We start from the raw sequence: 23,544 nt of genomic DNA, 5'->3' as shown, positions 1-23,544 counted from the left end.
GCTACAATGGTACGTGCCCTCTGCTATGCACTTCACATTGGTTTGCAGAGTGTATAGATGTTGATGTAGATTTGCTTATTTCTCGACGATTCAGTGAAGTTATTCACACTGATCCAAAGGTCTTCAACAAGCTCCTGTCTCATAATGCAAGAAATTGGGAAACGCTACCAATTCACAAGAAAATTTAAAACATTAACTTGTTAGATACTCATTACACAAATTATCTGGTTACCTAAATCCTAGGATTTGAAATTCCTGTTAGCTGTACGATAAGTACCAGTTGTTAGAGGTGTAGGTAACTACTCATCTTTGAAGAATATCTATATATTTGTGTAAGGAGTAAGTTACCAGGAGATGAGACATAAATGCTATTTAATATATAAAAAAAGAACTGCACGTCTTTTTTAAGTAGGATCATTATCAAGGAAAGGGATCTTTCTTGTCCCAGCACAATACATGATATAGAAATCCTCAAAGGCTATTAAATGTACTAGAAGTTTTTAAAATATATACTGTAAGGTACTATGTTGGCAAAAAAATTGTAATTTAATTTTTGTTTCAAAAATTGGCCATGGAGTGTGACATGTCCCGTCCGTGGACTGTCCCCAGCTCCAGTTTGCACAGTTGTAATGTTATAAGTACTGAAATATTATTTTGTATAAATGCACAAATTAGGCATTAACATATCTTTGACTTAAAAAGTAATTGCAGAAGGGACTACATTTCATAAATATTCTAAACTCATGTCCCAAGATTTTACATCATGTCCGCAACAAAAGATGGCAGCAGCAGTCTTCTCAATGTTCTCATAATATTGATGAAGACTAGCAAGCAGCCATTTTGTCAAAGAGCATTATTGTATGTAGTTGCTGACTTACTTGTAAGAGGAAAGACTGTTGTTAATGTAAATATTTGTGTGTTGTTATTTCCACTGTCTTACATCTGTGCCCATTACTACTTTACATGTAAAATAACCTGTCATTATGTATGCATGAAAGGTATATGTTGATATGTTTAATGTAATTATATATTATCTATAAATTTACTGTAAATTTTTAAATTCAACACTTTTATAATATCTGTCACATACCTAGATGTCACATTCATGGACATGGTGTCCACAGATTGTCATGTCTGAAGATGTGACAAATATTTAAGTCAAGCTATAATACTTTGCGTATTTTTGTATTTTACAGTTCATAATTTCCGAGTTTAAGACGTTGGTCTATACTATAACCAAATAGGCCTAATTGTAATAATTCATTGTATGAGTTAATGTTTTGCTAGGCCTTGTTTAACTTCTAATATAATGCAGGAATACATTATTTTATTACATATTACCAAAGAAAAAAGGTCACATAGAAAATATTTCAATGGAGCCAATGCTTATGTACATTTTAGATAGGTACCACACAAAACAAGAAAGTGTCTGAGACCATGATTGTTACATTTGATGTTAGGCTCCATTGCAACTTAAGAAACATGCTGCACATGTACATTGTTAATTCACACCATAAATCATAAAACATCAAAGTCTGGTCCTAGCCCATTCTCACTTAAAAATACCTCTATGCTGCAATCTTCCTATGACCCCTTATAGACAATGATAATATCATCAACATATCTTCTGCACACTTGTATTTTTTCACTACACTTAACATTTGCCTTTAAAAAAGCTGTTTCAAACATAAATTAGTGAGGCTGATTAACACAAAAGTTGTTAGAATTGCTTTCAAGACAGACAACAGATTATGACGGAGGCTGAGGCATAAAATTGACACAGATGAGAACACGATGAGGAAATCGGGAGTGTATGAAATAAAATGTCAGGATTGTGGAGCAAGATATGTGAGACAGATGGGATGGAATTTTAAATTTAGATTTAAAGAGTATAATAATAGAGAGAATAGCTCATCAGCTGTTGCAAAGCATCTCAAAAATGAGCACCATTCATTGGGGGATATAACAGAAAGCATGAGGGTGATGCACATTAAAGAAAAAAGGTGGTTGCCATCAAATTTAGAGGAGGTAGGCATTTATTGTGCCTTAAAAGAGGAGTGCATCAGCATTTTAAATGAGAAGACGGAAGTGACTAAAAAGCATTTCTGGGCACACTCCAGTGATACCCTCCTTAAGAAGCAGCCACCAACATATTTTACCTAGTGACATAGGATTTATGCATGCTATTTCTGTTCAGACTGCAGCATAGAGGTATTTTTAAGATAGAATGGGCTAGGAAGAGACAGGCATTTCTCAAAGATTTTACGGCAGATAGTAGTGTCGTTGGTGCTGAGCATTAGGCTATATGTAAATACCACCACTGGCAGGTGATTGCAGTGGCTTTTCGTTTGCAATTGTACCTCAGGAATGGTAAATGCACTGGCTTGTGATGTTTCATGTTTTATGGTTTAAGCAGAAAATGCATGTGTGCAGGTTGTGTTTTAAGCTGTATTGGAGCCTAACAGCATAATTTTTTTAAGGTAGGACATCTGTTATCCTTATATGTATGTGGTATCAGGAGGATAGTTTAATCTGGTTTCCTTATTTTTTGCACTTGAAAATGGAATAATGTTGCCCTGAAACATGTTGCAATAATCACAATTGACAACTGGGATAAATATCTTCAATATTGCTTACAGTGTTAATTAAAAGCATTGCTTTCATGTGGTGTGCAACTTAGTGTATGTAAAAATATTTTAGCTCAAAAGTTTAATATACAATAAACCTACTTTCAGGACTAAATATGAGTAAAACTGATATAAGAAGAGAGTGTAAGTGCCTCAGGATGAGGAGAGCAAGGGGAAGGATTAAAAATGACCGACAAAAATGTGAGGAACAGAAGAAAAGACTGAAAGCAAAAAAACTGCAAAGCAATAAATATCTGGCATGACAAATAGAGAGAAAACAAAAAGCCTGTCACAAAATCAGTTTTCAGCCAACGAGGCCTTTTTCAAAAGTAGACCCCCCCAAACACACACACACACACACACACACACACACACACACACACACACACACAACTACAGTCTCTGGCAGCTGAAGCTAGACTATGAGCAGCAGAAGCGCATAATGGGAGAGGCAGCTGAGTGAGGGTAAGGAGAAGGCTGGGTTGGGGAGGGATAGGCAGGTAGGGGAGGGGGCCAGTAAAGTGCTGGTGGGGAGCATGCAGGGACAGGGTGAGGCGGAGAGAGAGTATGGAAGAGCTAGGTGTGCAGTCTGGAGGTTATACGAAGATCAGGATAGAGACCGGGGGGGGTGGGGATTGCAGTAAAGGAGAGAAGTAAGAAGACTGGGTGTAATTGGTGGAATAGAGGGCTGTGTAGTGTTCGAACGTGAACAGGGAAGGGGCTGATGGCTGAGGACAATGACTAATGACGGTTGAGGCCAGGGGAGTTACAGGAATGTAGGATATATTGCAGGAAGAGTTCTCACCTGCACATTTCAGAAAAACTGGTGTCAGTGGGAAGGGTTCATATGGCACATGCTGTGAAGCAGTCATTGAAATGAAGAATGTTATGTTGGGTGGCGTGCTCCAGTTGTTTCTTAGCCATGTTTTATCAGTGGCCATTCACGGGGACAGACAGGTTGCTGGTTGTCATGCCCATGTAATGGATGCAGTTTAGCTTGTAGATCACATGACCGGTCTCACAGGTAGCCATGTCTTTGATGGGATAGGTGATGTTCATGACCAGACTGGAGTAGGTGGTGGTGGAAGATGTATGGGACAGGTCTTGCATCTTGTCTCCTGGAACCCATAACACATACTGAAACTCTTGCCCTCCAGGAACTAGAGCAACATGCACAATGGCACCATAAAAAACTCTCCACCCTGCTTGCTTGCTACTCCCATCTTGGAGTACCACAGTCCACCACCTCTGCAACAACCTCCAAACCCCCCAACCCCCACGTCCCCTCATAGCTGACAAACCCTGCCTCGCAGACATAGTACATTTACCCCACTCTTCAAAACTCCCTCACACTGCCACACAGAATCCAGAACCTAACCAGACCAGAAATGCAGTCATGAACCTTTCCTCCAAAAGCCTTAGCCCCACAGAAAAATCAGTCTTTTCCAAAGGCCTCACCTTTTGCCCCATTCCCAAATTTAGTCATGCAGACCTTGTTAAAGACATACTCTCCTTCTCCCAGTCCCTACAGTGGAAAAACTTTTTCACCACCAACCTTACCAGACTCAACCAAAGACCAATGTTGAACCCTACCTGACTCAGTTCACTCCTTCATCCAACTGTGATCCATCCTCACTGCCCCCAAATCACCTCCTGTTAACTTTACAGAATTTGTTAACTTCAAACCTTGCCTCACCATCATTCCCCAAACCCCTCAACATGCAAACTCTTACATCCGCAGCAGAAAAAACCACAATCGACCGCCTAAAAACTGATCCCGCTCTTATAATCCTACCTGCTGACAAAGGCTCCATCACGGTCGCTTTGAACTGCAAGGATTACCTGGCAGAAGGACTCCACCAGCTGTTAGATAGATCCCTTTCTTAGGCCCATTCCAAAACCTTTCCCTGGAGTCCATCTCTCTCCACATCCCTATCACTCTCCACACTCCTACCTTCTGCATGCTTCCTACAGTCCATAAACCCAGCCACCCAGGACACCCCATTGTGGCCAGTTACTGCGCCCTCACTGAGAGAATCTCTACTCTCGTAGACCAACACCTTCAACCTGTTACCTATCCTCCTATATAAAAGATACCAACCATTTCCTCCACTGACTCTCCACAGTTCCTGTCCCTTTACCACATGGTGTCCTGCTAGTCACTATTGATGCTCCCTCCCTTTAGAGTAACATCTCTAATGCCCATGGCCTTACCACTATTGTGCACTATCTTTCCCAGCACCCGATGGATTCCAGACCAACACCCTCCTTCCTAGTCGCCATGACCGACTCTATCCTCACCCACAATTACTTTTCCTTTGAAGGCATTACCTGCAAACAAACCCATGTTATGGCTATGGGCACAGGCAAGGCACCATCCTATGTCAACCTATTCATGGGCCATCTAGAGGAATCATTCCTAAGCAACCAGAAACCTTAATGACATCTTTGTGATCTGGATTGAGGGTGAGAACACCCTATCCACATTCCTCCAGAACCTCATCGCCTTTTCCCCCCAATCGCTCCACCTGATCCTACTCCACCCAACAAGCCACCTTCCTAGATGTTGACCTCCACTTCAAAGATGGCTACATCAGTACATTTGTCCATATCAAACCTATCAACAACCAGCAATATCTTCACTTCGACACCTGCCACCCATTACATACCAAGACATCCCTTCCAGCCAAGCCACCCGTGGCCATCGCATCTGCAGTGATGAATGGTCCCTCTTGAAATATACTAAAGATCTCACTGAGGCCTTTACAAGCCATAATCACCCTCCCAACCTTGTACAAAAACAAATCACCCATGCCTTATCTTTCTGGTCACTTACCACCTCCCAAAGACCCACCATTCGGCTGCAGATTAGCATTCCCCTCATAACTCAGTATCACCCAGGGCTGGAACAACTGAATTACATTCTCCACCAGGGTTTTGACTACCTCTCGTCATGCCTTGAAGTGAGAAATATCCTGCCCACTATCCTTCCCACCCCACCCCCTCCACAGTGGTGTTCCGCTGTCCACCAAACCTCCACGATACCCTCTGCCATCCCCACACAACCCTAGCTCCCAACCCCTTGCCTCGTGGCTCATATTCCTGTAATAGACCATATGCAAGATCTGTCCCATGCATCCTCCCACAACCACCTACTCCAGTCTGGTCACAAACATCACCTATGCCATCAAGAGCACTACCTGTGAGACCAGTCATGTGATCTACAAGCTAAGCTGCAACCACTGTGCTGCATACTATGTGAGCACGACAATCAACAAGCTGTCTGTCCACACGAATGGCCCCCGACAAACTGTGGCCAAGAAACGACTGGACCACCCTGTTGCTGAGCACGCCACCCTACGCAACGTTCTTCATTTCAGTGACTTTCACATCATACACCGTATCACAGTCCTGTAAGTCTCCTGGCCTCAACCTTCATTAGAAATTGTCCTTACCAGTCATCCCCTTCCCTGCAGCCATTCCAGCACTACACAACCCTCTATTTCACCAACACACTGTCTTTTCACTTCTCTCCTTTTCCGCTACCCCGCCCTGTCTAACCTCCCGACTGCACATAGCTGCCATACCCTCTCTCCACCCCATCCCTGTAAGCTCCCCAGCAGCACTTTACCATCCCCCACCCCTATCCTGCTATCCCTCTCCCTCCCCACTCCAGCTCCCTCTTCACAGTGTACAGATCACGTTTCTAAGAATTGCTTCTTGTTTGTTAATATATACATTGACTTGTTCCACATCCCTGAAGGTTCTCCTTCATGATCTACAACCCAAGTGAACTGATGAACTGTGAGGTGCTTTCTGGCTTGCCATGACACCAATTAAATGCATAAGAGATTAAGTCACACAATATTTGAATCATTCATCTCATCCAGAAGTCAGTACAAATGAACTGTACTATACTCCTACTGTAGCAGTGTGTAAGATGCAAGACATAAGCTCAAACACATCAAAAGCCATTCTGATTTGAAGTCTTGACACAAGAAAGTTCCCAATGTTGCTTTGTGGTATAATTACATATTTTCCTTTCCAGGTGAGAGCTTCATTGTTTGGTCTATCTTTCTTTATTTAATCCACAGCAAGAGGGTAAGTAATATAAGAAATGTTGCATAACATTCACACTAAACAAAAATTACAGTAGGCCTACATACTTTAACACACACATAATGGTGAAGAATATCCCAACAATAGTTATCACTCATGCAGTACTACTACTACTACTACTACTACTACTACTACTACTGTCTTTATGAGAACGAAGAAGAAATCAGTGGTAGCTTCTGGATTTCAGTCATTCCCAAGAAATATGATTACACCATTACAATGCTGTACCAACGTACTCTACATTTCAAAACCAGTTTGTTTCATATTCATTAGATCATAGTTAAAACACACATGATAATGGGAAAGAGAGAAATATTAGCCTACTAGTATAATGCTTAATGTGTGATTCAACTTGAGATAAGGCATGTTCTCAAAAGGAAGAGTGATATCTCATTTCTGAGAAAAACTATGTATATTGGCACCGTTTTATTTACTGTTACAGGAAACAAAATTTTTATGTGAATGAGAGAAGGACTGACCTTCTGTTTTCGTCATGTATTGAATTTTCATTTACAGCTGGTGATACTGCTAACAGAAAAAGTCTGCGAATTCCGAGCTTTATTAACTCATGCTGGGGGTATGCTTGTCTTATAGCACTCCGAGCTTCTACATTTCCGCAGTGAGACGTAACCAACAAAACTGAATCAACTGTTTTCAGTCCACATATGTCATTATTTATGATGTAACTAAAATGTGGTAAATTCAACAGCTGTAAATCGAGGGGATAAAGATCGTAGAACTGGCGTGGGCGTGGTCTGATTAGGAATGGTTGTTCATTCTCCGCTATGATCGTAAACAGTCCAATTAAGCCAATAACGCAAAGTGCTAAAAGACACAAAGTAAATGTTAACAACTGCAGTCGAACCATATTGCTTCATTTGTTTGTCTTCATCTTCTAAATTTGACACTTTCAGGCACTGTTGACGGCAAGGCGTCTGTATACCGGAATAATGGTACATTTCTCGTTCGTGATTTCCATTTTATTGTACGAGGCATATTACAGCAACCGTTGTATAAGTTCGAGCATAGTGACAGTGAGATAATGTCATTTCTTTGACGACATTAACAGAGTTGTCTAGATTGCCTTCTTCACTGAAAGTTATGCCAAGAGTGGAAATTTCACAGCTTGTAAATATCTTGTAGACACAAACTCCTGTTATGTGTATTCGGGCTGTTGGCGTTAAGAGTTGGATAAGTATCTGAAACAGCTTTAAACGCGAACGTTATTTTGCGGACTTCGTCAGAAACACTGTTGCAAACAGATACATGTTTTAAAACTCAGTCTAAAGGCGAGTGACTCTACAACAAACACCCTATACTGCCATGAAACTTTGCCACTTATCTTGCTCTACACGTAGTACGCATTTCTGACGCCCACTTCACAACAAAACAAAAATTGAAACTGGAAACACTGTACGGAACAATCGACTGCCAAAATATACCAGCTCTCGATTCTCGAAAACAGTCGATATTTTCAGCAACAGGCGGGCATTCACGACAAAACACGACACTGACGACAGTAATTTGTTTTTGTCACAAGTTTCTGGGTGGACGTGGAAAACCGGGTGTGTACAGTTTACAGATGCGAAGTTGTACAGAATCCATCTGTTATTGGCATTTGAAGTCAGTTGATTAGCAGTATGCGACTCAAAGAAAATGATCCTGGAGCTGCTCAGTACGGAAATTTTATAAATTATTATCAATTTCACCCTACGGAAGCAAGAATAAAGTCCTTGCCAACAGATGTTTGGAATGTTAAGGCAGGCGAAGACATGCTTTGCCTCGATGTAGGGTCTAACTCGGGGGTAATTTTATTTGTAATACGCTCATTTCGTTTTTGTTCCTTTAATATGTTCAATTTGTACTAACATACGAGTACAGTCCAATTGCATGTTGCTAAGTATTAGAATCAACCTTTTCTTTAAATGTAGGTTGTTTTAGTTTGCCTGTAGTGTTTACGATTTCAGAGAGTTTTGCGTTATTTAAGATCCTCCGAACAAATAACAGCTATTATGCACATGATTTTTCATAAATACCTGTTGGCCACAATGTGCTGTTGTAACCCATACATTAAGATCTCATTTTTAAGTCTCTTAGTTCACTGTGATTGATGGTTGTTGAATTAATTGCAAACTAAGGTGACACTTGTCAAGACTAGAGCTGGGGTATGAAGTGTCCACCACACCTGAAATTTTGGTGGATCCATAGCATAGCCCAAGTTGGTCTACCCTGGAAGGTGGTTTAGAAATGGCGAAGGCAAAAATTTTAAATGAAAACTAAAGACTGTGGTAGTAGACTGATCTTTAACATAAACCTGATGTTTTTCTTTTCTCCCCATATCTAATGCACTTTTTGTTATGAAAACTAACACAGCAAGTTAAATCCAGAAGAGCTGTAATATGTAATAGATATGTGTGATGAGTATTTTGGTGCATATTATGCACATATATCATACATCTATTATGAAAACTGCTGCAGGGGGAGCATTACATAAATCTTATCAGATTTAAACTTGTATTTTCTAATAGCAGTGTCCATAAGGGGATCCCATTGCTGAGCCTGTCTTGTTTGCCTGAGATCAATTCACACAGATAAAGAACAGTTAATTGAAAATAATTGAATGTCGCTATGATTACTTTTCTCATTTTTGCATAACTCAACTGTTTTTAAAGTATGTATAAAGACTGCATTGTTGAGAATGTACCAAACTCCTCAACTGGTTGTATCCAATAAGTTTTTAAATAATTGTGCCAGTGTTAAAAAGTTTAAAACGATATTGGTGATACTTCCAACCCTTGCAATAACTGTCTTTAAGATTTAATCAACTGGCTCTTTAATGATAATATTCCCACGCCCGGGTTCCTGGGTTCGATTCCCGGCGGGGTCAGGGATTTTCTCTGCCTCGTGATGGCTGGGTGTTGTGTGCTGTCCTTAGGTTAGTTAGGTTTAAGTAGTTCTAAGTTCTAGGGGACTTATGACCACAGCAGTTGAGTCCCATAGTGCTCAGATCCATTTTCTTTAATGATAATATCCAGTTATAATTTCAGAAACTGACTTCAATATTGGTTTTTGCTCATATTTGTTCAGTACATTTACGTCAACTAGTATTTTATGTAAAGAGCGTGTAGTTTGAGTCCTCGTTTCAATATCTTGGTACCATATGCGTTTGAAACTTTACGTGACATTGATTTTTGGTGATATGACTTAATAAAATCTTCTCAGCCTTCCAGCCATGTCAAGTGGCTATATATCCACGAGCTTTCAGCCAAATGCTCCTTGCCAATTATCAAATGGTAACTCTAGTGTATAGTGCTGCTCTCATGTTAAGGCTGTACAGCTGTGGTGGTAGCTGTGATGTCACCAGTACTTAGATCATTGCTGTATAAGGCAATGCTTTTTTCAGATGGGATGGAAACAAACATCTGAGCAATCATCTTTTTCATTCATTCCACATGTACTATTGTTCTTCCCCACCTCAGTCTCACTTTGTCACAAAGAAGCTAATGCATATTGTGGAATGCGTTCACAACCTTTTTCCCACTTGGACTGGTAACCTGTTTAGTTGTTTCACTTTTCTGGCATAGAGCAGTGTCATTGGTTTGTGATCTGTAGCTCTTCATTGCTTCAATAGATATTATGGAACACGCTATTTTCATGCTTAATTACTACAGATTGCCAGGGATTTGCTGGTGTATTCCCACTACAAAGACACTGCTGTGGATTACTTATGTGATTGATAGTTGCTGAAAATTTGAAGCTGTCTGACTTGTTGTAATTAAAAATTTGTTTCTAAAGCCTCTGTGGTCTCACTTGAATGTGGAATTGCATGGTCTTGACTCATATAGTTGGGAGATTCATTCATGTTCAGTATTCTTCTTAGTGTTGAACCACCAAATCATACCAAAGATAACATTCAGTAATAAAACGAAAAGTTTGGATGATGGACTTAAAAGGTTGATGGGGACATGTATGCAAAATATCCTGGAGAAACAGTAAAAGCAAAAGTATTCTTAAGTCTACGAAAAGCATACCTCTCAGAAGCTGAATCTGTGTGTAGTATCCCACACCACATTGGCATTTTCTGTAGCAGTCTGTTTGCATCGAAAACAGATATTTACTGGTACTGGTACAGAACAGTAAATAGTATCCAAAATAGTAAATTTTTCCAGAATTTCATTTGAGATCATTGTTATCAAAACTGCTGTACATTTATTTGTAATGTTTAAACACGATACTCTGTGCTAAAAGGTTCTATACAACCTCTACCAGAATGATGACCTCCATCATAATGAAATTAAAGATGGACTGTCCTAGTTCTCAACTGGGTACCTCATTAGATATATGCATACTTTTGTGGTAATGTGCACCTCCCACTTAAAATAACAGCTGTCTTTCCATTATATTATTATGCAATAAAGTCCCCATTGGTGTTTACAATACATCTCATTGATTTCTTTAAGGTGCCCAACCTTTTGTGAAATCTCCATTCATTTACTTCACTAGCTTGATTCCTCTTGTCGTAATAAACACTGTCCAGTTTGATGTTGTTAACCCATGCTCTTTCCAGGTTCATTACCTAACATTAAACAGCTCAGCGAATTGATGAGTGTGTAACTGTGTTCAGACATCACACTTAATTCCATAAACCTCTCCTGTACTATTTTTTCTGTTGATGCAACACATTACAATACCTCACTAGAAGATGTAGCAAATACAAATCTTAAGATAGTGCCAACTGTTTTCCCTCCTTCCCAGTCACACCATACATGAATCAACCTTATTTGTCCAGTCCACATCATAAATTATAACATTCTGCCACACCAACAAAACCACAGGAATTGGATCTTTCCCTTGACTACATAGCTCAGCTGCAACAATCGATGCAAAAAAACACAACATCTTCAAAAATTGGAATCGCACGTTTGCTTTGATCTATGTAGCTCAACCACAGCTATCAATATTAAAAAAAAAAAAAAAAAAAAAAGAAAAAACCAGAAAAAAAAATTACTTACCAACAAAAGCCTCCGATAGTACCACTTAGGTTTGCAACTGCGCACAACACACACACACACACACACACACACACACACACACACACACACCAAAAACAAAAAAATCTCCTAAAGCACCCATTCGTGAACTTCAGTCATATCCATACCCAACTAAAAAGCAATAATTTTTTTAGACTTCTTTCTGTAATACAAACATCAAACTAAGCAGACCTAACAAAATGCCAAACATAGAAAAAAAAAACTTTAGTAACTTGTTTAAAACACTTCCACCACCCACATTACCACACAACTATTTAAACTCAAAACTCAAATGAAGGAAATACTTCAGGTTAAACTCAGTATGTCCACTTCCACCACCAGGGGGCATCACCAAATACAACAACACAATATCTACAAACACAACCAACTCAAAAACACTGTACCATAGTGATGTCACACAAAACACCACCATTACGTCACAGGTGGAATCAGACACTTCCGTTGACCCCATGCAAGGAATCTAGTAACAAACAGCTTTTTCAGTTCTAAGAAATTTTTAAGTTCAGTGTCCTGTCTCATCATCCTAAAGCCAATGAATATAAGAGTAAGGCACCACCAGTTTCTGTAGTATTTTCAGATCTGTTACTAGTAAAGAATGAAGGAAAGTAATATGACAACATACCTGAGAATCACATGCAGTTTATAAGATAGAACTGTCACTTTGGACCATTAAGAATAGTTATAATAACTGTAGAAGATATTTTATTACTTATGCTGTTATATCATGTGATATTTATCAGTTACAGAAGGTTCATTGCTATCATACAATTTTTATTAACATTACATTACATATGGCTATGGTTTCATGACAAAAAGTATAGTGTTTCACAATTAAAAAAAATGGATAATTTCTAATGTGTGATTCCAGTTCTCAGCTTTGAGCCATGACGTCATGAGTTTTGATGCGAAGAATTATTAACTGTTTTATGTGGTTATCTTTGTAAGTGACATGATGTGTGCTGTTTCCTTCAAATATGTCCTCATTTCCGAGGGTGTAGTTAGGCGGGAATCTAATAGCACAACATAAATGTCTGTGAGTGAAATGCATAGCACTCGTATTCGTAATCCAAATTCTCACAAACATCCCCCCCCCCCTCCCCTTCCTTCCAAATGTGGTACCATGTATTCTAGGATTTATTTTTCGGTATTGCTTTGTCTACTTGAGCTGTATAGCTCAATTCTAGTTTTAGAGTCTATGTTTAGTTATGTCCTGAATATAATAGAGGGAAACATTCCACGAGGGAAAAATATATCTAAAAACAAAGATGATGTGACTTATCATACGAAAGCGCTGGCAGGTCGATAGACACACAAACACAAACATACACACAAAATTCAAGCTTTCGCAACCAACGGTTGCTTCATCAGGAAAGAGGGAAGGAGAGGGAAAGACGAAAGGATGTGGATTTTAAGGGAGAGGGTAAGGAGTCATTCCAATCCCGGGAGCGGAAAGACTTACCTTAGGGGGAAAAAAGGACAGGTATACACTCGCGCACACACACTCATATCCATCCGCACATACACAGACACAAGCGGACATTTGTAAAGGCAAAGGGTTTGGGCAGATCTGAGAGCAATATTAATCGCCCTGTACTAATCATCCTGAAAAGAGTTGAACAAACTACTTTTGATGTTGTTCTAGTCTGTTTCATAGCCAACTCCATAGATTGCAGTATAAACCAAATGACATAGTCCAGTTGATAACACTCTGGCCCCAAATTTGGGAGGATGAAGGTTCATGTTCTGTCTAGTCAACCTGATTTAGGCTGTGTGTGGTTTTCCAAAGTTATTTGCGGCACTGCCAGGATGTTTCCTTCAACAAGGCCATGACTGACCATCTGTTCTATTCTCGTTGAACACATTTATATACACTAACATGACTGAAAATGTAACTCACATCTCATCTCCCACACAGTGCACAAGCCATTATACAGTGCATGGTGGTGGGTACCTTGTTCCACTGTGTCGTCTGAGTCTTTCATGGTGGCATAAGTGGATAAAATCTTCTTGGTTATCAAGCTGCATCAATCCTAGTAAAATTCTCGAGCTTTCATTGCCTAGCTCCACCATTGTCATCAGGAGTAAAACTGTTGATGGCTGGGACTGGCACTATTTCCTTCTTATATACCTACGTATACAGCCACTGGCATCAATCAGAGAGGGGCAAAATGTTGAGTTCACAGAAGGCAAGTTGGGCAGTTCATAGCAGCTCTGCCCCACGTGAGTGATGTCATGTGGCACAAGCAGACCAGAACCACATTGTTGCTCCCGTCTCTCTACGAGCATTAAGCATCCACCGTTGCTTCCTTTCAGCATCCAAAGCCCACCCCCATTCTGTACTATGGTGTAGCCCTGGTCTCTGTCAAACATGGTGCTGTTCATTCTAATCTCGGTCACCTCTTTTATTACTGAGTCCCAAAGCGTTCAAACTTGAGCCAAGACTCTTGTGTTCTCAAACTATTTTGTGTCTGTTTTCGAGGCAATGCCCAGCTATGGCCAACTTGTTAAGCTCCCTTTGCTTAATTTCTCTTGTGCTAAGTACAATGCTCTGCAACTGTGTGAAGCATGTGACCTATATAGATGCTGCTGCACTTGCAAGGCACATGATACACACTGGGCACACAAAGAGCTAAGTCATCTTTAACAGGGTGCAACATATCTCACATCCGGTGGGCGGGCTGGAACACTGGTCTCAATCCATGTCTCTGCAGTGGACGACCTAACTTTCTGCTCATTGCCCCACAGTATGGCAGGAAAGCCACTGGCTTGCCTTCTTCTGCTGATTCACAAGTGTCCTTCTTTGGTGACTTCTGAAAGTGTTTGTAATTTCTCTTTTGCTGTAGCCAATCTCCCTGAATATGTGCCTCAAGTGCTGCAATTCAGACTACAGGAGATCACCATCAGAAATAACTTTGGCTCTTTGTATTAACGTGTTCAGGACCACTTTCTTGTGTACATGTGGTGAAAACTACTGGTGTTCAAATATTCATCAGTGTGCGTCGGTTTCCTGTACACCGGATGACCACGCTGGCCTCCTGTCTTCCTCTCAACTAAAACATCTAAGAATGGTAGCTTGCCACCCTTCTCCATCTGAATGGTAAGTTTAATGTTGAGATGGACACCGTTCGTGTGATACATCCGCATTGTATTTCCACAGTGAGGCCATATCAGGAAGGTGTCATTGATGAACGTAAGGAAGCAAAATGGAAGCAACGCCGCAGATTTCAGAGCCTGCTCTTTAAAGTGCTCCATGAAAAGATTGTAGGGAGGCAGGAGCGGCAGTTTCAAATGTGGCACTGGCTCCTTGAGCCACTTGACGTCACTCAGTCCTGCAGTGAGCCGGAGCTGCTATGAACTGCCCAACTCACTTTCCATGCATGCGTCGATTGGTGTCAGCGGCCGTAATCATAGGTACATAAGTGGGAAATAGTGGCAATACCAACAGTAAGTAGTTTTACTCATGATGACGATTGTGAAGCTAGCCATCAAAAGCTCAAGAATTTTAATGGAATTGACGCAGCTTGAAAACTGAGAAGATTTTATCCAGTCGTGCCATTGCGAAAGACTCCAAGCACACATGTCTTTCCTCTACAGTGAGGACATAATGCACAGTGTGAGACTTCTGGAGAAACTGTGCGAAAAGAAATCTCATCTGCTGAGTTCTTTAGCATTTTTGCAACACTGCCGGGACAAGAGGTAATCCCATGCTTTGCTGTAGTTAAGCACCATATCCAACTGCTGCTGTGAACAGAATTTTTTAAAGAGGACAAGTCATGCCAAAATGAGACCGCAGATATGGCAGGCATGATATGAGCTAGAAACCTGTTTGATTGTCATCAATTTTTGTCATCAACTTCAATTGGGAGTGGATAGACACAGCCATGGCAGCACAACATGCTAGTTTGTTCAAGACAACATCTAAGTAGTATAACATGTTTGACCACTTAACTCACGGAGGAACTGATGTGGAGAATGATAAGGCCCATAGAGCAGTTGTTAATCTCCCCAAACAAGAACTGGATGGTGGCTCTGTGGGAGCGCTGAGTAACGGCCTTAATGTTTCACCAGTCCCGCGACATCTGCCAATTTTGGGGATTATTAGTGGAATACAGCAGTGCATTCCACTTCTCTCGCACATCGCAGCTGAGGACGTCAGACCAACTGCCAGCCATATTCTTTTGAAAGCTAAGCCACCGAAATGAAATATTAGCCAGGAGGAACAACATGGTTTACACTTATTGCATGAGAAAGGGAACTTGGTTGTCTTGCCAGCCAACAAAGAAAATGCCACTGTAGTTCAGAACACTGAAGACTAACACCTGGAGGTGCTAAATTTGTTAGCAGATGATGCTTACTGGAAGCTTAGTCATGATCCAACACAGGCCATAGTCAGGAAAATAGGGAAGTTATTAAAGGAATCTGGTTTACCAGATGCAATGATGAAGAAATTAATGCCTCGCACTGCCAGACCTCCCAGGCTTTATGGACTGCCGAAGATACATAAGGAACATGTTCTTCTTAGGCCCATTGTTATTATAATCAGCTTGCCCACCTACAGACTGGCAAAACATCTTCAGTGTACAGAAAACTGCCACACACTGATCAACATTTGAACACCGGTAGTTTTCACCACCCTGTACACAAGAAAGCAATCCTGAAAATGTTAATACACAAAGCCAAAGTTATTTCTGATGACGACCACATACAGTCTGAATTGTAGCACTTGAGGCACGTATTCAGGGAGAATGGCTACAGCAAAAGAGAAACTGCGAACGCTTTTAGGTGTTGCCAAAGGAGGATGCCTTGTGAATCAGCAGAAGAAGACAAGCTGGCGGCTTTCCTGCCATACTGTGGGGCAACGAGCAGCAAGTTAGGCATGTACTGCAGAGACATGGATTAGGACCAGTGTTCTGGCCTGCACCCTGTTAAAGAAGACATAGCTCTTCATGTGCCCAGTGTGTATGGTGTCCCTTGTGAGTGCCAGACAATTTGCGCACAGTTGTGGAGCATTGTACCAAGCACAAGAGGCAAATGAAGCAAAGGAAGCTCAACAAGTTGCCCATAGCTGAGCATTGCCTCAATAACGGACACAAAATACAGATTGAGAACACAAGAGTATCAGCTCATGCGTCATCATACTGGTACTGAGTTATAAAAGAGGTGGCCGAGATTAGAATGAACAGCAACAATTTCAGCAGAGAGCGGGGCTACACATTAAGTAGGGCGAGGGGGTGGACTTTGAATGTTGAGAGGAAGCAAAGGCGGATGCTTAACACTTGTAAGGAGGCGGGTGAAGCAATTTCAAATGTGACGCTGGCCTCTTCTGCCACTTGACATCACTCAGTTCCTCAGCGGGCAAGCTGCTATGAGTTGCCCAACTTACCTTCCACGCACGCATCATTTTGATCCCCTCTGATTGGTGCCAGTGACCATAATCGTTTGTGTATATAAGTGGGAAATACTGCCAGCCCTGCAGTCAGTAGTCTTATTTCTGACGAAGATGATGGAGCTAGCCATCAAAAGCTCAAGAATTTTTTTGTAATTGACGTGGCTTGAAAACCAGGAAGATTTTATCCACCTTGTACCACTGCTAGTTATTCCCTTTTTTTGTTTTGCCTGCAAATGGAGCAAGGAAGAATAACAGCCCTGATTTCTCTTACCTTGTCTTCAAAGCTCTTTGTGAGACACATGTTGGCGGCAACGAGGTTGTTCTGCAGTTTACCTCAATAGTGTTCTTCCCTCCAGGGATTCACATTTGAATTCACAGAGCATTGCCATAATGGTCACATGTTGATCTAACTCCACACCTCTTGCTTCAATGCTTTCCTTTGTTCCAACCTGGTAGGAATCCTCACCACTTAAGAATGGGGTGCATGAGTGTTCTGTTCGCAGTCTCCCTTACAGGTGAACTACACTTTCCTAGAATTCTCCCAATAAACAAAGTCAAAGTCAGTCATTCGCCTTCCCTACTATTGACATTAGACAGTCATTCCCATTTTATGTTGCTTTCTAAAGTTACACCTAGGTATTTAATCAATGTGACAGTGCTAAGCAGCACACGATTGATATTATATTTGAAGATGGCAGGACTGTTCTTCATACTCATTTGCATTAGCTCCCATTTGCCCACATTTAGAGCAAACTGACACTCATCACAATAAATGGAAATTCTGACCAGGTCATCCTGTATCCTCTTAGAGTTGCTCAAACATTATACTTTCCTGTAAAATAAAATGTCATCATCAAACAGTAGCCACCAGCTGCTCCCATGTCTGGAGAAAGCAGCAACCTTTCTCAAAACAGTGCATATCTCAACTATAACATCATTAAGGATGTGTAAATAGAGCAAGTAAAATGCCTTATTATCAATATAGTGTAGACCATAATTAATAATAGTTGGTTAGTAAAATGTGTAAAAACAGATTGTAATAGTTGCTTCAAACTAATGTGTTCCCAAACCTTTTCTGGATTCCCGAGTGCTCTCCTTTATTCTAAGATCCACAGAACATGATGCAGGACTTAATTATGTAGTGTGAGCAGAATGTGCAGATTTTTTGCGTTTCCAATTTTTCTAATTGTGTTGACGTTTGTCTTGCTCTGTCCATGTCACACTTTTGTGCATCTCTTCCTTGAATATATCAGTTGAAATCTCTTACTAAATTTATGTTTGTATATGGTATTGCCTTTCACCTGGGTATTGTGTTTTCTTTTGTCTTTGAAGTCCCAGGATGTATTAATAGTATTATTTTATCTTTAGAGCAGACAATTTATAGAAACCTTTCTTTTTGCAGGAACTGACACAAGCATTATATGAATTCATCTTGTCAAATCTGCATACAGTAGATGATGAAAATAAAGTGGACAGTCTGCAAAACTCACAATGTAAAGGAAGCAATTGTTACTTTTTAGGTCTGGAACTAGATCCATTGCTCACTGAAAGAGCAAAAAATAGTAACAGATATGTCTCCAATATACATTACCATTGTCTCAATTTTATGACTGATGACAAACTAACTGTTCTGAAAACATATCTTAAACAGCATGGGAAACAAAACTTTGATATGATATTCTGTTTTTCAGTGACAATGTGGATACATTTAAATTATGGAGATGAAGGGTTGCTTAAATTTCTTAAGGACTTATGTGCATGGACAAAAGTTTTAGTGATTGAACCACAACCGTGGAAGTGTTACAGAGCAGCAGCAAGAAGGTTGTGGCGTGCTAAGGGCGAAACCTTTCCTGAATTGGATGCATTAACAATAAGGCACAATGTAGAGACTGAAATTGAAGACATTCTTGAAAAGAAATGTAATTTTAGTAAAGTATTGGAAACTACTTCTGAAGACTGGAAAAGGAAAATAATATTTTTCAGAAGACACGACTCCTAGTAAAATGTGCAGGTGAAAAGTTATCAGCATGATTACACCTGTATTGCCATTAGCCCCTCCATATTTCACTAGATAAAATGCCAGTATTTTTTTAATAGTAAAAGTTATAAAGGTCATACACTTTCTGCCCATACAGCATAATGTACTGCAATCTAACTTGCGGGACAGGAAGTGAGCCAGACCTAGATCAAATCCGCATGGCAGGTTAATGAGTTTTGCTGGTACAGCAGCCATCCTGGATGTGGTTTTTAAGCATTTAGGCAAATGCTAAGCTGGTCCCCACTTTCTGCCTCAGATAACGTATTACACAAACATTTAAAATACAATCACGCTCAGAACAAATTTTACACAATTCGAAGGCAAGAGATACACATGACTTCCCTCCTTTAGGTAATTGGTGACTGCAGCAAAAAGGAGGGCAACCCCACGTAACAAAATGAAATTTCTGAAACTAGGGTGCTATAGAGCCTGAATCTAAGCCACGATAAACACTAAATATAAGAAGAATAATACAAGTCACACACTTACGTGAACAATTATTGCCCTTAAAGTATTCCACCTTCATCTGGTTGCATTTCATTTTGCTCCCAATTATTGTTTAGTAAAAACATCAGTATTTTCTTTGATGTTCTCAAAAATAACAACTTTTTCTTCCTTCGTTTAACAATAGAAAAATTCTATTGAAAACTTGATTCTTTGTGTAACTTGCCTAGTAACAATACCAGTCTAAGGTTCTAGTAAAGAAAGGGGAAGAAAAAAGAAAACTCATGTACAACTGATGTTTCTTCTTTATAATTTTCATTGTTTACTTCCAATTGTTTGTTGCCTTTAGAGTGAATGTGAGGCACAGGAGCATTGTGCTTTCACTGATAACCTTCCGTGTTACATGCAAAGCTTCCCCAAGTGAAAGGGGCAGAATGTAACTCAGAATGATTTTGAGTTATAAACAGCCATTTCCAGTCAATGGAAAATGCTCAGAACCCATTGTCTGATCATGATTGTACCATGTTTGAGCAACTCAAGATCTGTTTGGGAAGTCTGGAGTTCAACTTGGTGTCTGAACATTTGATTTAGGTTTCCAAGTGTTCCCCAGAATAACAAGTGATCGCTAAGTAGATACATTCATCAAGGTTATGCCCAATACTTTTTTCCACCTATATTTCTCCAGTTGTAACTAATGTCAGACAGTAATAACCTGAATATTAATAGTGCATTAACTCTCATCTTGAGATGCACCATTATTAAATGTTTCTGCCAGCATTAACATATCATGCAGCTTAGAGTTTAAGTGTACTCTGCAGTAGAGTTGAAAAGACACAATACATATCTAGTGGTCTCATTTTACTGTGCTATCTGATGTCTTCTTTTTAAAAAAATGTCATGTATTCTGCCAAAAGTTGCTGTATTGTCTACTTTGACAGAATATAGTGACATTTTTTAAATACATTCAAGCTGTAGAATGTTACTTACACAAGCTACTATGTTTCCCCACTCTCACCCTGCTTCCATATCTTTGATTTTTTATTTTTATATACAAAATTTGTGCCAGAGCCACTATGAATTTCATAAAGATTGAATCTAGTGTTGTGGGAAAATGTACTAACATAGCATAGTTCGGTAATCAGACTCAGGAGGGGAAAAAAATAATATTTCAGCGTAGAAGCATATTCTGTGTAACAGAATTTTCCAGAAGAGTTTGTTAAAAATGAGCTAGTCACAGTTAATACTCATGCACGATGATAGAATACCCCCATGCATCAAATTTGGTATAGTTTCTACAATAGTTCGTCAAATGAGAGACTTGGTAGAAGGGAATAATCCTTGAAATGTGACATGTTTAATTGGTATTATGTTGTTATTAACAGTTGAATATCTCTTTCATTCTCATGAAACAGATATTCATCATGACTGTGGGTGTTAAAGACCTTTATGTGTGGAATGGTATATTTTGTCCAGACTTCTCAAGTGGTCAAAAAAAGGTCACAAAGAACGTCAATGGAACATAGCTCGTTGGAATGCAAAGTCCTCATTTGGTGAAACATTGCATTTCCAAGGGCTCACCAAAGCTGTGTCTGTGTGGGATTCTTTTGTGAAAGAATCAATTGTCTCTTGCACTACACTAAAGACAACATGAAACATTGACCATGGAATACTATACTGTATAGAAATGAAACATGAGGACTGGAAATACAGAAGACATTTGAAATGTGTGTATTCAGGAGGGCTTCAAAAGTTCTGTGAACAGAACAGTGAAATGGAAAAGTGTTAATTGTGACAGATCCACTAGAGAGCTTGGTAGAAAAACTGTTCTAGAAGAAGGAACTGGTGGAAGATGCTCTTCCCAAACCCGAGAGCAAAATGTGTGAGAAAAGACAGAAATTGAGCACATTGCATAAATCATTGGTAAGTTTGGATAGTTATGTATACAGAGACTAAGAGAAAGAAGATAGAAAGCAATGGAGGACTACTTTAAACTATTTAAAAATGCAACCCTTTGACATGGAAGCATGTGGAACTCCACTGAGAGTCCTTATGGCACAGAATTACTTTTGACCATAATAGCTATAGAGCAGCAGTTGAAATTGACCAAAGTTGTCATAGACATTGCACTTCCATCATCTGTTTCATGAGTGAAAATTCTTCCAATAAATACTCTAGATAAATCAGAGCCACATGATCTGGCAGCACGAGAAAGCAAAAGTGCAACATTTTGTTTCGCTGAATTCACAAGAGTTTTCCAGACATCGTACACTGAGCACAACCATTTTATTATTTGTAATCATACAAGTCATTTATTACAATGATTACAAGTCATTTATTACAATATAAACTGTGTTACTGTTTACTACAAAGATATTTTGGACACAATAATTGTAAAGCAGCACTCGAAATTGACCACAGTACTAGACTTCGTATTTCTTCCAACTGATACATGAATGAAAATTCTTTCACAATAAATAGTTCTCTGAATTCTACCTGTTTCCACATGACACAACATAAGAGAAAGCACAAAAAATATTTCTGTTAGAATGATACAGTATCTTGTTTTTATGTTCTTCTGCCAGCAAGATTTGATTTGGTTTTCCGTCCATTGGCGTATTCATTGACTTTTGTTCATAATTTTCAAATTTTTTTCCACAGTATTTTTATTTATTTGTAGTTAATTGTTTTAGTACTGATCTTATGCTTCCAATTTTTTATCTTAATATGCTAGTGTCAATGTGATTTTGAAATGTACTTGTGAGTAACTTGCAGCATAAGGTACTTCATATTGTGACATTTTATTTTTTAAATAAAACATTAAGAATTGGAGTAAAATGTAATTATTCTTTTAATAGTTCACCAGTGCTCGAAAGTTTCTAGACTAGTTTCTTGATATTTCATTGCTACTGCTACATGTTTTATCATGTTATCTTGAGAGAAAGGAATAATGTGTGTGAGTTTTAAAAAATGAAATATCAATCACTGGTTTCAGACCAAAATCGGTTTCTGTCTGGAAGTAGTATAGTTAGGGAGCAGTGCAGTTCTACAGTGGCGAAAGTGCACCGTTAGAGACCAAAGAACTACATGTGAATTACCAGTTGCAGAAGTGCATAACAATACAGGTACTTTTATATCCAAGGTGAACATTTATAAAACTGCTTGAGAATTACCAGTTTGATACATCAGTGCTACTTGCTCTGAGGAGTATTAGTGGACAGCACAAAATGTGCCACTCGCAAACTTTCCCAAGACACAGGATCCTACAAATGTTGAATGCATATATATATTTAGTTTTTAATTGTATCTTCAGAACTACTTGAAAAACTATTTTGTGGCTGGATTGTTAAACATCATGGCCACCCCAGTCGTACAAGTAAAAGGCAGTGCAGCTTTCAAAATGGTTTATTGACTGAACAGATAACCTTCACATTCATGCTCTGGTTTTTAAACTGTCTGATCAATAATAATTAGGAAGTTGGAATTTTCCATGACTGTGAATGCTTTTCATTTGCTTCATTATGAATTACTTGTATCACAGTGAAATAGAGGGCTCAGTTTGTGTACTGCTGAAATCTTGTGTCATGAATAGGAAGCAGAAAGTAGCTGCAGAACTGTCTTCTGCAAACTAGAACTAATGGTTTTGTGGTGCTCAGGAATTATTTGTCACAAAGTTGAAGTTGCATAAGTCTCTGTCCTTAGTCCCCCTACTGTTCTTGAATCGTACTAGTGGCCTAACTTCAGCCTACAGTTAGAAGTATAAGTTTACTGTGTTTGCAGATAACACCAGTCTTGTGTCTGAGAATCATCAACCATAAACATCAATAACTTTCTTTCTAAATAACTTTTGGTATATTTGTGGAACTACAGCAATTGTAC

General features: G+C 39.5%; 2 protein-coding genes across 3 annotated transcripts in view; one reads left to right on the top strand and one right to left on the bottom strand.

The window, feature by feature from the left end:
* The window catches only part of LOC126236481 (beta-1,3-galactosyltransferase 5-like), a 39,865-nt gene extending 31,659 nt beyond the window's left edge, over positions 1–8,206 (bottom strand). The window contains exon 1 of one of the 2 annotated variants that reach the window (XM_049945824.1): positions 7,226–8,206. In XM_049945824.1, coding sequence (XP_049801781.1) covers positions 7,226–7,614 — 389 coding nt within the window. In that variant the 5' untranslated portion in view covers positions 7,615–8,206. The remainder of the gene's footprint in view (positions 1–7,225) is intronic. The other variant, XM_049945823.1, reaches the window with a different exon arrangement.
* A 49-nt stretch (positions 8,207–8,255) lies between these two features.
* On the top strand, positions 8,256–22,416 carry LOC126236482 (probable RNA methyltransferase CG11342). Its single transcript, XM_049945826.1, has 2 exons — positions 8,256–8,551; positions 18,589–22,416. The coding sequence occupies exons 1-2, from the start codon at positions 8,387–8,389 to the stop codon at positions 19,183–19,185; spliced, it is 762 nt and encodes a 253-aa protein (XP_049801783.1). The 5' UTR covers positions 8,256–8,386; the 3' UTR covers positions 19,186–22,416.
* Positions 22,417–23,544: the final 1,128 nt, after the last annotated feature.

This window comes from Schistocerca nitens, chromosome 2 (genome assembly GCF_023898315.1).
Source record: "Schistocerca nitens isolate TAMUIC-IGC-003100 chromosome 2, iqSchNite1.1, whole genome shotgun sequence".
NCBI lineage: Eukaryota > Metazoa > Arthropoda > Insecta > Orthoptera > Acrididae > Schistocerca > Schistocerca nitens.
This window is presented reverse-complemented; position numbering and strand designations above follow the sequence as displayed.